The 13,013-nt window shown below is 48.6% G+C and overlaps 1 protein-coding gene across 1 annotated transcript; it reads right to left on the bottom strand.

Annotated features, from left to right (window-relative positions):
* Positions 1–3,950: 3,950 nt before the first annotated feature.
* Positions 3,951–6,209, bottom strand: Olig1 (oligodendrocyte transcription factor 1). Its single transcript, XM_047564453.1, has one exon. It carries the CDS (start codon positions 6,098–6,100, stop codon positions 5,300–5,302), a length of 801 nt encoding a protein of 266 aa, XP_047420409.1. The 5' UTR covers positions 6,101–6,209; the 3' UTR covers positions 3,951–5,299.
* Positions 6,210–13,013: the final 6,804 nt, after the last annotated feature.

Genomic DNA, 13,013 nt, shown 5'->3' with positions numbered 1-13,013 from the left:
ATAGCTCTTCTTGGATTCCCGTGCTAGGATCCATGGTGAGTCCGTCCCAGGTCCCATCACCTACCTCTGACCTATGTGCCAGGCGTGGGTCCAGGTGCAGGGTCAGGTGTGTCTGTCTTCTACGCAAGGGCTCTCTGCAGTCAGTACTCACTGGGTGCAGGAGCCCGTTAGAGACTCACGCCCGTCCATGAGAAATGCTGGGTGAAAAGATGCTCGCTGTGTTGAGAAGACGGGGCCCATTGGAGTCAGAGCATTTACTGTCTCCATGAAAACACTGCAAAGCAGCTACAAAGAGAAAGTCCCTGACATGGTGCCTTCTGCTGCCTGCTGCCCTGTCTTGAATCTGTCTGCCTCCTTGCTCTCTGAAAGTTGCTAATGACGAACATCTCTATCCGAGGATCTCTCACAGGGTTTACCTCTGTCTCTGCCACTCCCTGTCACTAATCTGGGCCTCCCTTGGGGCTTTGGGTCCAGGGTGGCAGAGAAAGTTGAGCTGATTTTACTGCAGTTCACCTGTGGATGCCACTCACAAGAACGTGAGGGCTGCTTAGAGGCTGGGAAGGGCCAGTGATCAGGGACAAGAACATGAGGGCTGCTTAGAGGCTGGGAAGGGTCAACGATCAGGGACGTTCCAGGAGTCAAGAATATGCTCAGTCTAGCGGGTGATCTCCTGCCAGGATTCCTGTTTCCTGAAACAGGACAAATCAAGAAGCTGATTTTGCCTCTTCAAAGCAAGTGCTGGTCCCTGGCATTTATGCCTTTGACTTTCTATATGGTCTTGAATGTGAGTCCTGAACTTCTTGGGCCTCAGCTGCCTTATTCAACAGGGAAGAGGGAATGGATGACTTATAAGTTTTCTTGCCTGTTGGCAATCTGTGGGACTCAGACATATGACTTGGTACCTGTGGCCTTTGTCCTGGGCAGTGGTCCACCTTCTTGTGCTGTCCTGAGGTAACTGTGGAGGCTGAGCGTGAAGGAGCAGTGCACCCCCTTTGCTCTTAATCCAGCCATCTTTCCCTCTGAGTATCATCAGCCTGTCGTGTTTAAGGACTTGGAATAGTTGAGCTGCTTTTCCTGAACTCTCAGCCAGCCTGTCAACACCAGCAGGAGGCGAAAGGGAAAGTTAGTCCCACAGGAGGAAAAGGCATGTGGCTTGGTTCCTGCTGAGGCATTTCACCTTTTACGCTGGGTTTAGTTAAAAATGTCAGACTGGAGCCTGTGTTAACAATTAATTTGCAATGTCTTTATAAATAACTAGACTAGCTTGTGTGTTAGTCTTGAAGAATATCTTGCTGCTCTATTTTCACATCTAAATATTTAGTAAAATAAACTGGATTTTGCTTGAAAGTATTTCAAGTAATTTCTTTACAGCTAAATTCTGCTCTATAAAAGTGAATTCATGGCTTAGGAAAACATGCCATTTTTCAAACTGTTGCTTCGTGAGCCTATTTCAGTGAAAGCAGTACTCCTAATGACAGTAGAGTGTGCAGAAGAGAAAGAGCAGAGGACAAGCAAGAAAATGCCTTTTGAAGGAAATATGCCCTCCTCATCAGAGCACTGTCCACCATGGTGAGACAAAGCAGTCATTCAACAACCCTTCCCAACCATCACCTTGCTCTTGGCACCCTGGTCATGGAACATCCTTGTGTGGCAGCAGGAAGAGCCCCTTTTCTGACTGACTTCCTCTGTCAACAACAGAATGTTCTAGAAGATCTAGCTAGTAGGATGAGGCTCTGAGTATTGGCTGCCAACTTGTAGCCAGCCTCACCTGCATACCTGGGCAATCAGCAAAGATGGAAAATTCTTAGAGATGGGCTAACCTGGAAACACTGTTGTTCATAATTTGAACTTCAGTAATGTGAAATATTTTCCTTGCTTGGGAAGGAGCCTCTTCCTTGAAAGAACTCTTTACCCTCTCAGATATATATTTTTCCAGGTTCTATTTTCATGCTTAATGTAATTAATGTACCTTAGAGGAGAATATCTGTAAATAGACTATCACTATGGGCTAGGTAAATCCCACAGTGCATTTAATCTGTTCTTTGCTTATTGACTGCTCACCTGGCCTCCAACACATAGACTGAGGTGATGTCTCAGGCTGTTCATTTTCCTTTTAGGTTCTGTTCACTTTAATTGCTGGGAATGAACATTGGTGGTTGGTTGGATGCAGGGAACTCTTTCTGGCGGTGAGGCATGTGTTTCTTCTCCTTTTGCTTTGGAGGTCTCAAGGAGTCTGCCTGAGACCCTCCCTGCCTTCTAACCCCCTTCAAAGACCAGTTTAAACTTGTTCCTTCTGCATAAAACCCACTCCAGCTAAAATCAAATGAGGTGAACAATTCAGCAAACTCTCTTGCTGGGGTGAGGCACACTGCAGATTTCAAAACGCAACTCCGTGCTCTTCAGCATACATATCTAAGCTTAAACCTTGTGCTTGCAGAATGCCCTGCCAAACCCTTGAGAGGTCCAGTTTCACATTGTGGACACTGTACTGATGCAGGTTTGAGGGCATAAACTCCTTACAAGGAAGTCTGCTACTATGGCTTGGCACAATGACTAAAAAGACCAATAAGATGCTATATGTAGGCAGATCACTTAAATACTTTATGGCACTCACACAGTCCTGGAAATCCTTGCTAAATTCCTTCATACTCTGGCAGTTCTGGAAAACACATCAGGGGTGTGAATTTCTCAGTTAAATGACAAATAACATACAGTGTTATCTTTCCTATAAGACACAGAGTGCCTGCTTCAAATTATGCACAGAAAAAAGAGGGCGATGACATCTATCACTCTCCACCCCTTTCCTACCCAGCAGTTTTCTGCTATTAGATGTGCTTTTTTTGGAATGATGGTGGTATCTTGGTGCTGGAGTTGGGACAGGAAGGAATAGTCTATTTCTAATTTTGTAAAAATATATACTTTTTAAATGGAGAATTGATTTGGCTTTGATTTAGTTATTGATTTTTACTTTCCTTCTGTACCTCAAGATGCAAGGTAAGCAAGAACAGGCACTGAATCAACTTGTTGTGAAATCAGCTTGTTGTGAAAGCCAGAGGCAGAGTCTGGGAAGAATGAGATACTCTTCCCTGGCACAGGTTGCTGTGCACAACTACTTTCTCGTGGGTTTTTCTTCCTGTAGGACGTGGACGAAGCCAGCATGGTAAGGAGCAATTCCATGGTTCCAGCACCTTCTCCCGTGTGTTCCCAAAATGAACGTGGGTCTTCCCTAAATGTACACAAGCCTTGATAACTCCACATGGACAAAATTAAGTCACCTCATCTGAGTTTTCTCGGGGTTAAAGGGGATATAGGATTCCTGTGCTGTGTGCCCTACAATAAACATGAGTTGGATGTCATTGGGAACTATGAAATGTTTTAATATTGCACATGAGCAAGTCCATATCCCAAATTCTTCTCAACACCAGAAATGGAATTTTCCTTTCCTCTTAAGGGAGTTAAATGATGTCCCAAGTCATAAATTCTGAGAAGACAACCCCAATCTTATAAACTGCTGGGGAAATGGAGAGCTCATAACTGAGTGATAATGTTTAAGCTTCTGTCCACTAAGATAGAAAAGGTGGATTTTTGAGAAAGATGCTGAAATTAAAAAAAAAATTATGATAAATGTATTGCTTGTTTTTCACTGGAGGAAGCTAGTTAAGAGATCTATTCCCAAAATTTGACCAAAAACTAATTTCTGGAATTGCCTGTTTCCCTTCTCTGATCCCATCCACGGACCTACAGTCCTTAAATTTTCCAGTTGATGCCTGAACTTGAACTAGAGTTGCCTGTTCATTTGGATTATTTTACAATTCAGGAAGTCGGGTTTTAGGATGTGGAACCCCAATCATTTAACCACTTAAACTTCATCCCGAGGTTCTGAATCCACCACGGCACAAGGACATTTTTATTAACAAACAAATCGTACCAAAAAAAAAAAAATGTAAAAATTCGGCTTTCACTGTTTTATTTTGTTGATCCTGTACAGCTCAAGGGAACAAGATTAGAGGTAAAATAAAATGCCTGTTAAATTCGGCTACTACCAACAACTAAAAACTTGCAATTTAAAAATCAACGCAAGCTGCCGATAAATCATAAAATAATCCTGGGTAATTGGTTAACGCCTTAATGGATCAAGATGGGTAGGTCATCTATGTCATTCTTCAACGGCAAAGCGACGAGAAGCACGACCGGCGAGACGTGCTGGTGGAGGACTCAGGCACGCTGAGGGACCGATGGAGGAGCGGCGTAGAAAACACCGGCCCTGGCAACTCCAGCTGGATCCGTCGAGCCGCGGGCGGCTTGGAGTCCTGGTCCTCCTCCACTTTTAATGAGAACGTTAATTAGCGAGCTTCAGAGAAGGCGACTGCGAAAAGCCTTGTTACCTATTTTAGTAAATCCAGAACACAGATGGCATGAAGGGTGGTGCGTTTTTTGCTTTTAAGCAAGTTCAAAGGTTGATTATGCTACCTTTGGGGAAGGGGAGACGAAAGGTGAATCTCGAGTTCTACGCTAAGCAGACCCCAGGATCTAAGAGCAAATACTCCCCGCAACGAAACACCTGCTTATGCCAGTCTCAAAAACTGCCTTCCAAGTCTGGCTACCAAAGCTAACAGACTTGCCACTCCGCACACCCAACAACCCGGGAGCCGTCACCGCCCCCACCCGCGGCACCGCGGCGCCAAACGCTGGGCCACTGAGGGTCCGTCCATCTGCGACGCCCCTGACGGCCTGCACCGACTAACGGGTCTTTTTCACCCTTCCGAGGTCCAGTAGCTTCCGTTGACAATCTTGGGCTTGGCTGGAGGGAACAGTGCGCCCGTGGGCTCGACCCGGGATTAGGAAAACAACTTCTCTCCGGGTTCGCGCCGTTCCAAATCAGCCCCTCAGACTGGGAGAGGGCCGCTCCCTGGAGATCGCATTCTGGGCTGGCCTCTCGCCCAGCCCAACGTGAGCCGGACACACAGAACCTCCTCAAATCCACACCAGCCCCGCGAAGCGCACGGCTCTAGGGACAGGGGGAGAGAGAACGCGCTGGGTGGTGGGTGGCGCGATCACTTTCAGCCCTAAACAGCCCAGACGTTCCTTGGAACATCTGCCGGGGTTGCTTTAATTTCCTGGGGGAGGAGGGCTGGGGGAGAAGGCGCTGGGCAGTCCCTTCCTCTGGGCCAAAAGGTTCGAAATGCCCTCCTTACTCGGGCCCCCTCTCTCCCTGGACTCAGGAGCGCAGGGGTGCGGGAAAGCTGGACGGTGGAAGGCCGGGCAGAAGTCGCACTTCGCCCAGGGCCCCGGCAGGCCCTTACTTGGAGAACTGAGCCTGCACGGCTGCCAAGCCCAGGCCGGCGGGGACAAGGTGCGGGAACTTGCAAACCGCGCAGGTGCAGAGGCCCGGGGCTGCCGCGCCACCGCCGGGAAGCGCGAACTGTCCGCACGGCGGCTCGTCGAGCGCCAGCGACAGGTACTTGGCCGGGCGCAGCGCGTCGGGGGGCCCCACGGCGCCGGGTGCCAGCAGTACTGAACCCGGCGCAGCAGCGAGCAGGGGCAGGCCAGCTAGCAGCAGACGCGGCACAGCGGGCCCGGCGCCCTCGCCCAGCGCGCGGCGCAGCTCCTGCAGCGAGCTGCCCAGCAGCAGGATGTAATTGCGGGCGAGCAGCAGAGTAGCGATCTTGGAGAGCTTGCGGCCGGGCGCGCCCTGGCAGTGCGCCGCAGAGTACGGCAGGATGACTTCGCGCAGTGCGTCCATGGCCAGGTTCAGGTCCTGCATGCGCTTCCGCTCGCGGCTGTTGATCTTGCGCCGCAGCTGCTGTTGCTGCTCCTCTTTGGCGTCCGCCCGGGCACTGCCGCCAGCGTGCGCGCCGGACCCCGGTCCGTTGCCTAGCGGCTCCGCTGGCCCCTCTGGCTTCTCGCGCGCAGCCTTGGGGAGGAGGGGTGCCGTCGTGGAGGAGGAGGAAGTGGAGGAGGAAGAGGAGGAGGAAAGCGGCTGTCGGTAGCCCACCAACTCGTACAGGGAGGCCCCGAGCTGCACGTCCCCGGGCCGCTGTGGCCGAAGCATGGTCGCGGAGGCCGCGTTCACGCGCGCCTGGGAGACCGCATAGTACATCTGGGGGGCGATGAGGGCGGCCTAGGGCGCCCTGCAGGAACGCCCCGGGGTGGGCCCGTCCGTAGGCCGCCCCTCCCGGCGGACCTGCGCGCGGGTGGCCGACGGCGGGGCAGCTCTCGGCGCCCGACCCCTTTAAACCCGGCTTGGGAACCTGCGGGGACCGCGGTTGGAGGGGCGCAACCAATAGAGGAGCGAGGCCAGGAACAGGCGTATGTTCATTGGCTGCCTGAGCCTAGGCGGCGCGGAAGTGCCTCTGGCACAGCTCAAGGAGGTTATTGTGAACGCCTGGGCTAGTGGCGCAGGACAGGTCCCAGGAGGGGAAGGGGGGACGCCTTTCGGGTGAAGCTCCGCTGTGCAAGGAGTCTGGCATTTGGTTGGGTTAAAACAAGTTTGTCTCCCTCCTGCTCCCAATTGTGTCCACTTTTTTTTCCTTGTTAAACGTAATACATGTCTTCAAGACTGAAACCCTATAGCCCTTAAACCCCAGCCCGCAACTCCTGGGAGTCACCATCCTGTGCTCTGTCGCCATGAATTTGTTCTGCTCTAGGAATGTTCTGTAGGTAGAATCATACAGTATTCATCTTTTAGTGCCTGTCTTATTTCACTTAGCCTGTCTTCAAGCTTGATTCAGGTAGCATGTATTCGAATTTCCCTCCTTCTTAAGGCTGAATAATATATTCTGTTTTCTGTGTCTACTACCTTTGGTTTATCTGTTCACCCGAGGATGGACACTTTGGTGGCTTCCACCTTTCGGCCCTTGTGAATCAATCTCTCTCTCTCTCTCTCAAGAAAACCATGATTTCCTGCCAGGTTTAGATACCAAATTTTCTGGGGTATTAGTTTGGTTGCTCCCCAAACTCCCACCGCCCATCCCTTCCATTAAGTCTTTTGGGATGAAGGAACCTTTGTGGTTGGGTTTCTCTCAAAAAGGATGTGTGTTCATTTTATCAGTGACTTGGCTCTTTCTTAAGCAAAACTCACTCAGAAGGTGGTTTCTTATCAGAAACAAAACAAAACATGCACACACTCTTATCTGTTGAGGGTAGAGCTGAATCTTTCTCTTCCCCAAATACAGTAGTATCAGTTGGTGACTATGGATAAGTTTTCTTCTGCCAACACCAATACATGCTACTGCAGCTCATCCTCAGAGCATGACAAAACATCCTGGGGAAGAGGGTTTTGGTATCTAAACCTCTACCATCCACTATGGTAGCCACTAGCCACAAGTGGCTGTTTAAATATAAATTAATTAAAATACAATTAAGGTAAAAATTTAGATTTCCAGTTGTACTAGCATTGCTTCTAATGCATAGTGGTGACAGGTAGCTAATGGTTATCCACTGCATAGCACAGATATAGAGCATTTCCATAATGGCACAAAGTTCTACCAGATGGTGCCGATCTAAACAGAAAGAAATGAGCCTCCCGTGTTTTGGTGCTCTTTGGTGTAAGAAGGAGGATACTGTGGGAGGGCCTGTTCACGTGGGAACCGATCTCTGCTCTAGGAGTCTATTGGCGACGCTTGCTGGTTTCCAGGGCTTCATTTTCTCATCTTCTTCCACCGGTATTTCTCCACTGGGTTCACTCTGGTCTCTGTTTCCAACCTCCAGCTGCACCTGTAACATTGGCCATGCTTCAGGTTCAGATCCAACACTATTTTCTTCTTAGCCTTGGTGATCCCATCCTCCTCCTCTCATTATGCATGGCAAATCATTGATAATGCTTCTCCTGGATCGTCTTACACGATTATCATCTCAGCATTAAGCTGACATTGTTTTGAGGGTGGGGACCACCTGTTTATTTCTGCATCCTCCCAAAGCTCAGCACGGTGGTTTGTATCACCCATGTGCCCAGCAGGTATCTAAGAATGGGTCTGAAATCAACCTTAGCTCACAGGAGCGGACCATCCCTTGAAATGTGCAAACTCCTACCAGTGCTTTCATCCGAGAGTTTCCTGTCGGTTTTATAGAGAGGAAAGGAAACTGGTAAGATCCTCAGACTCCCACAGGGGTCTGGCTTGACATGGTGATGGGACTTCTGTGTTAGTCAACTTTGCATTGCTGTGACCAAAATTCCTGACAAGAACAACTTAAAGGATGGAAAGTTTATTTTGGTTCTTGGTTTTAGAGGTTCAGTTCATGGTCAACTGGGTCCATTGCCCTGACCCAAAGTGAGACAGAACATCACACTGGAAGGGTGAGATGGAGGAGCGCTGCTCCATTCATGGCAGCCAAGGGACAAAGAGAGGAAAGGGGGAACAGGTTGCAGGGAAGATAAATCCTTCCAGGGCACCCCTTCGGTGACCCCCCTACTCTGACCATCCCCTACCTACCTGTGGTTCCCACCCAGTTCATTCAAACTCGGATGGGCCGATTAGGTTACGGCTCTCACAATCCAATCAGTCACCTCCAAACACAGGAGCTTTTGGGGGACACCTCATATCCAACCATAGCAGCTTTGCTTAAGGAGAGTGAAGAAAGTTGGCAGGAAGGACCGAATCCCCAAATAGAACCATACCGGACCATTCAGTACCTCACTGATCATGCCACTTCTTGTTAAAGCAGTTTGTTTTCAATGCAATTTTATAGACACTTTTTCATTTGGTTCTCATGAGAATCCCGTACTTGGAATTTTTTCTCTGCTATCCCACCCCCCATTGCTAAGAACGGAACTCAGGGTCTTGCATGTGCTAGGCAGGTGCTCTGCCACTGAGCTAAATCCCCCAGCCCCAGTTTGGCTTTTTGATCCCTGCTGTGTGTGGTGATTCTGAGGTTCCCCGGGGTGGTAGATTTCGTGTGCCTTCATACAGAAGAAGAGCTGGCCGATTAGCAACTGGCTCCTGAATTCCTTCTAGTTGGACCAGGTGAGGGTCTTGATGGGGAATGTAGGAGCCTGGGTGAAAGAATGTAGGTGCCAACCTAGGCCCAGCCGGTACTAACAAACTGATGGGTCCCAGCCATGATCTTGAAGATCCAGTCCCCAGAACTGACCCTTGCTCTCAGGATTCCTCTGTCCCATAGCTGAGATGCTAGACTGAGGCAGGACCCACCAACCTTTCCCTCTGGCTTCCTCTTCTGTTCACGCCCTAGGCAGGTTTTATCCTCCTGCCAGGAAGAGGAAGTGGAGGAGGAAGACAGAATCTAGAGCCGGAGTCAGAAGCACCTAGGCGGCACCCTCAGCATCTTCCACCCGTAGGCAGGGGCACCCAGGAATCAAGGAGATGGAAAAGCACGTCCTACCTCTCTCTCCAAGAAGACCCTTTATTGTGGGTATCCTTAAGGGTCCTTTTTAGACCGTGGCCTGATCTAGTCTTTCTCTTGGAGAAGGAGAACCCCCACACACCTTCCACCAAGGATGCTGTCAGGTGGACATACCGGTCAGCGTGCGTGTAAATGTTGCAGTGGGCCCCAGGAGAAAGTTCCGGGTGGCCGTGAGGACCCAGCATGGGTACAGGCTTTGGCACTCATTGGAGCTGGTGATTTGGATGGCCCCTTGAGCTGGGCCGGAGCTCCAGTGGCATGCAAAGCGTGACAGCTGGCAAGGGCCAGTGAGCCATTGTGGCCGCTGGCAGGGACCCCATGGGCAGTCTCGAGGGGAGGCAGCTGCTGCGGCCTCCCACATTCAGGACATACTTGGGGAGCACTTGCATCGGCCATAACAACCGCTCTTGTGTCTGCCTAAAGGGGCTGTGCGTGTGCGTTGCTGCCGGTTTCCACCCGCCGCGGTGTGTGGCAGACTTCCTTTGCTTCACATAGAAACCCAGGGGCTCCCTGCCGCCCATGTCTGCCCTGGCTTTTGTCAGGAGACTGGAATCCGGGATGTGCAAGTGCACCCTGGCTGAAGTAGAGCCCATTTCTCTCTAAACATAAGGGTAGACTGTGCCACTACAATGCCGGCCACCTCTCAACGACCCTGTTATCACTTAAGACTTTTTCTCTCCAAGAAAGTCAGTTAAGTATGGGAGGTTGTCTCTGCTAAAAAGTGCTTGTTTAAACTGGCTGGAGCTGAGACCTAGGACATAATAATGAAGTTTGCTTTCTTAAGTGCTACTTTCTTCTAGAGAAGGTCAAAATTCAGGAGACATGGAAATTCACACCATTGCTATGGGAGGGGGTGGCCACATTCAATGTCTGCCCTATATCAATATCTGCCATACCACATGAATATAACCCTGCCTGGAATATAAGCGGCAGGGAGGAGCTGCAGAGAGGGGACCTTAGCTTCTTTCTGGGTTTCTCTTTTCTGGGGAGAGGAGAGTAATAATAGAAAACGTGGGAAGAAAAGATGGATTCATCTGGTAATTCTTGGATAGAGAGGAGCTCCTTGGAGAAACTTGGTCCCTTCTCACCTGGGGACCATCCCACTAGAATGTAAGTCACCCTTAGAAAGGGTTCAGGTTGAATTAAGAATCCAGGTGGGAAAATGTGAAAGTATATGAGTTGTATTAGTTTTCAAAAGAGAGTGCAAGTACATCAAATTGTTAAAACTGATACAATGTTTATAATTCCTTTCATTGTTGTTTCAAAGCTTTATAATTGTCACAGTTATCTTTATTTGCAATTTGGAAGGATATTGCGTTTTCTGATTATAACACTAATATGTTTTGCAAATATTATGGGAAGGGTTATTGTATTTTTAATGCATATCATTTGGACCTGATTTTAATATACTATATTACCTAAGATATTTTCTGAGTCCAAATTAGTCCTGTGATGTGTGTGTGTATGTGTGTGTGTGTAAGAGAGAGAGAATTGAAAGAAAGAAAACTAGGAAAAGAAATCAGATGGCATCTATGTATTGGGGGGATTCCTTTTAATAACAAAATATTGACTTAGCTATTGGTGATACAACTCAAACAGACGGGCACATGACCCACCTCTTTCAAACTCAGGGTGACCTAACAGAAGTAAGAGATTTTCATTGCTTCTGTGAACACCACACACTGAAATTCTACATATTACAAGGACTCTATAGAAATGCATTTTAATACCTCTCACGGTATATCTGAATATGACTTCTTTAAAAGAACTATAAGTCATCACTATGACATGCATTATAAAGGGCAAAGTATATCTTTTTGTTTTAAAGATGATCAGAGCTGATTTTTGCCAGGTTGAAACTTCAGGCAGATTGGTGGAATTTTAGGCAAAGAAATGGGATGTAACTAAGAGGTGCTCTGAGCAAGTGTTGTTGAACTAACTGTGAATTAAGATTTGAGTATTAGCGCTTGCGACTGGGTGTCTAAAGGGTTGGTTTGGGGCAGAACAAAAATATTCTCTGAGCCTCCCTGATGTTTGCAGCTGAAGCCAAATGTTCCAAAGGCTTACACTGATACAATAAAAAGAGACAATTTGCTTGGAAGGCTGTGGCTAATTTATAACACAATGTCCAATGTCATGGTTAGTTTTGTTGCAAAAATTTGGCAGTTTAACCCAGAGTCTCAGGCAGCCTGAAAAGATGCGAGCGATTCTGGCCGCAGCATCTCCCGCTTGCTGGATGCTCCAAATGGTTCAAACAAGCCTTTTCATAGAGACGCGGGGCCAAGTGTGCTCAAAGGAATGAGGGGAAACAAAGGTGGCTCTGAAGTCATTTCCCCGCACTGGGTCCAGCCATCCGGTTTCACTCTTTCCCCATTGAACAGGCAGAATGCAACAGGAAGAGCCCGCATGAAAGAGAACAAACAGGCCGATGTGTTTGGGGAGAGAATGGAGAGAGGCTGGGGCACTGAGCTGCTAAACTTTCATTCTAGGTTTTCAGAAAGGAGTGAATGATGAATTATAGAAACCTGAAAGGTAATAAAATATGGGTCACTGAAGCGCTGAGGCCAAGTTGCTAAAACACCTGCAGAGGCAGAAGGTTCTGGAAGTCAGCACAGCCCCGCAGTTGCCTGGGCAAAACACCCTGCCCGAGGCACAGAAGGGGACTGTTCACAAGCTCACCTGTTGTTTTCTGTTGGCTCCCGGTCCTTCCCCGTCTGTCAGAGCCAGCGGCTGGATCTGACTCCAGATTAGACCACCAGGGGAAGGCGGAAGGCGGTGCGAGGACTTCCCAGGGTGCAGTTAAGGCTACTAAACTCCAAGGCCACCGCTTTCCTCTCCCTGACCTGGAAATATTAACTCCACGGTGAGGACAATCCCAGTGAAACATGCAGATCTCTGCTGTAGTGTTCTGAGGTTTTTCTGCTTACAACTCAGTCTGTTTTTGTCCTACAAAGCAGAGTCCTGATCTCTGGATTGGCCATAAGAACCAGCTATACTTATATTCATTTGAACCCCAGTTTCCTTGTCTATGAAGTGGAGGGAACAGCATTTATGACCTCAGGATGTTATAGAAAGAACGGAAGGAAATGTAAGTAGGATGTCCTGCCCAAAACCTGGCACATAGTAATTGTTCAGTAAAATGACAATGGTAATAATATTTATCACTTGCTTTGTGTTGGGCACCACAGAAAGACATTTTGTTAATGGTTTTTGTTTAGTCTGAAGCTTCCTGTGCTTTAAGTATGTATTTTCTCTGTGTCAAAAATGTGGGGTTTTCTAGTCCCTTCTGTGCCTCTGCTTGCTGAACGCTGTGGATACCCCACACATGTGTCTCTGTTTCAGTCATGCTGTCCTGGATACACTGAACCAAACTCCAGTAGTGATTTGCTAAAGAAACCGCAGACATGAACCCAGTGTAACCCTACACAACATAGGGTAGCTGAGTATCTTGGGACAAGGGTCTTAACCTATCAGAACCTCTGTTTCCTCCACCTGGTGAGAATAGGCTCAAGCTTCTTTGTGGGATCATGGTGGGGACTGAGTGAGTGGTGTCTGTGAGGCACGGAGAACAAAGCTGGGTACAGAGTGGTCTGTTATTATCATTTCATTAATCTTTGTTATGGGTTCATTGTGTCCCCCAAAATGCATGTTGA

Source organism: Sciurus carolinensis, chromosome 9 (genome assembly GCF_902686445.1).
Source record: "Sciurus carolinensis chromosome 9, mSciCar1.2, whole genome shotgun sequence".
NCBI lineage: Eukaryota > Metazoa > Chordata > Mammalia > Rodentia > Sciuridae > Sciurus > Sciurus carolinensis.
This window is presented reverse-complemented; position numbering and strand designations above follow the sequence as displayed.

Bases quoted from the DNA above. Each gene is read 5' to 3' on its own strand.
- Olig1 (XM_047564453.1), bottom strand. From the start codon at position 6,100: ATGTACTATGCGGTCTCCCAGGCGCGCGTGAACGCGGCCTCCGCGACC.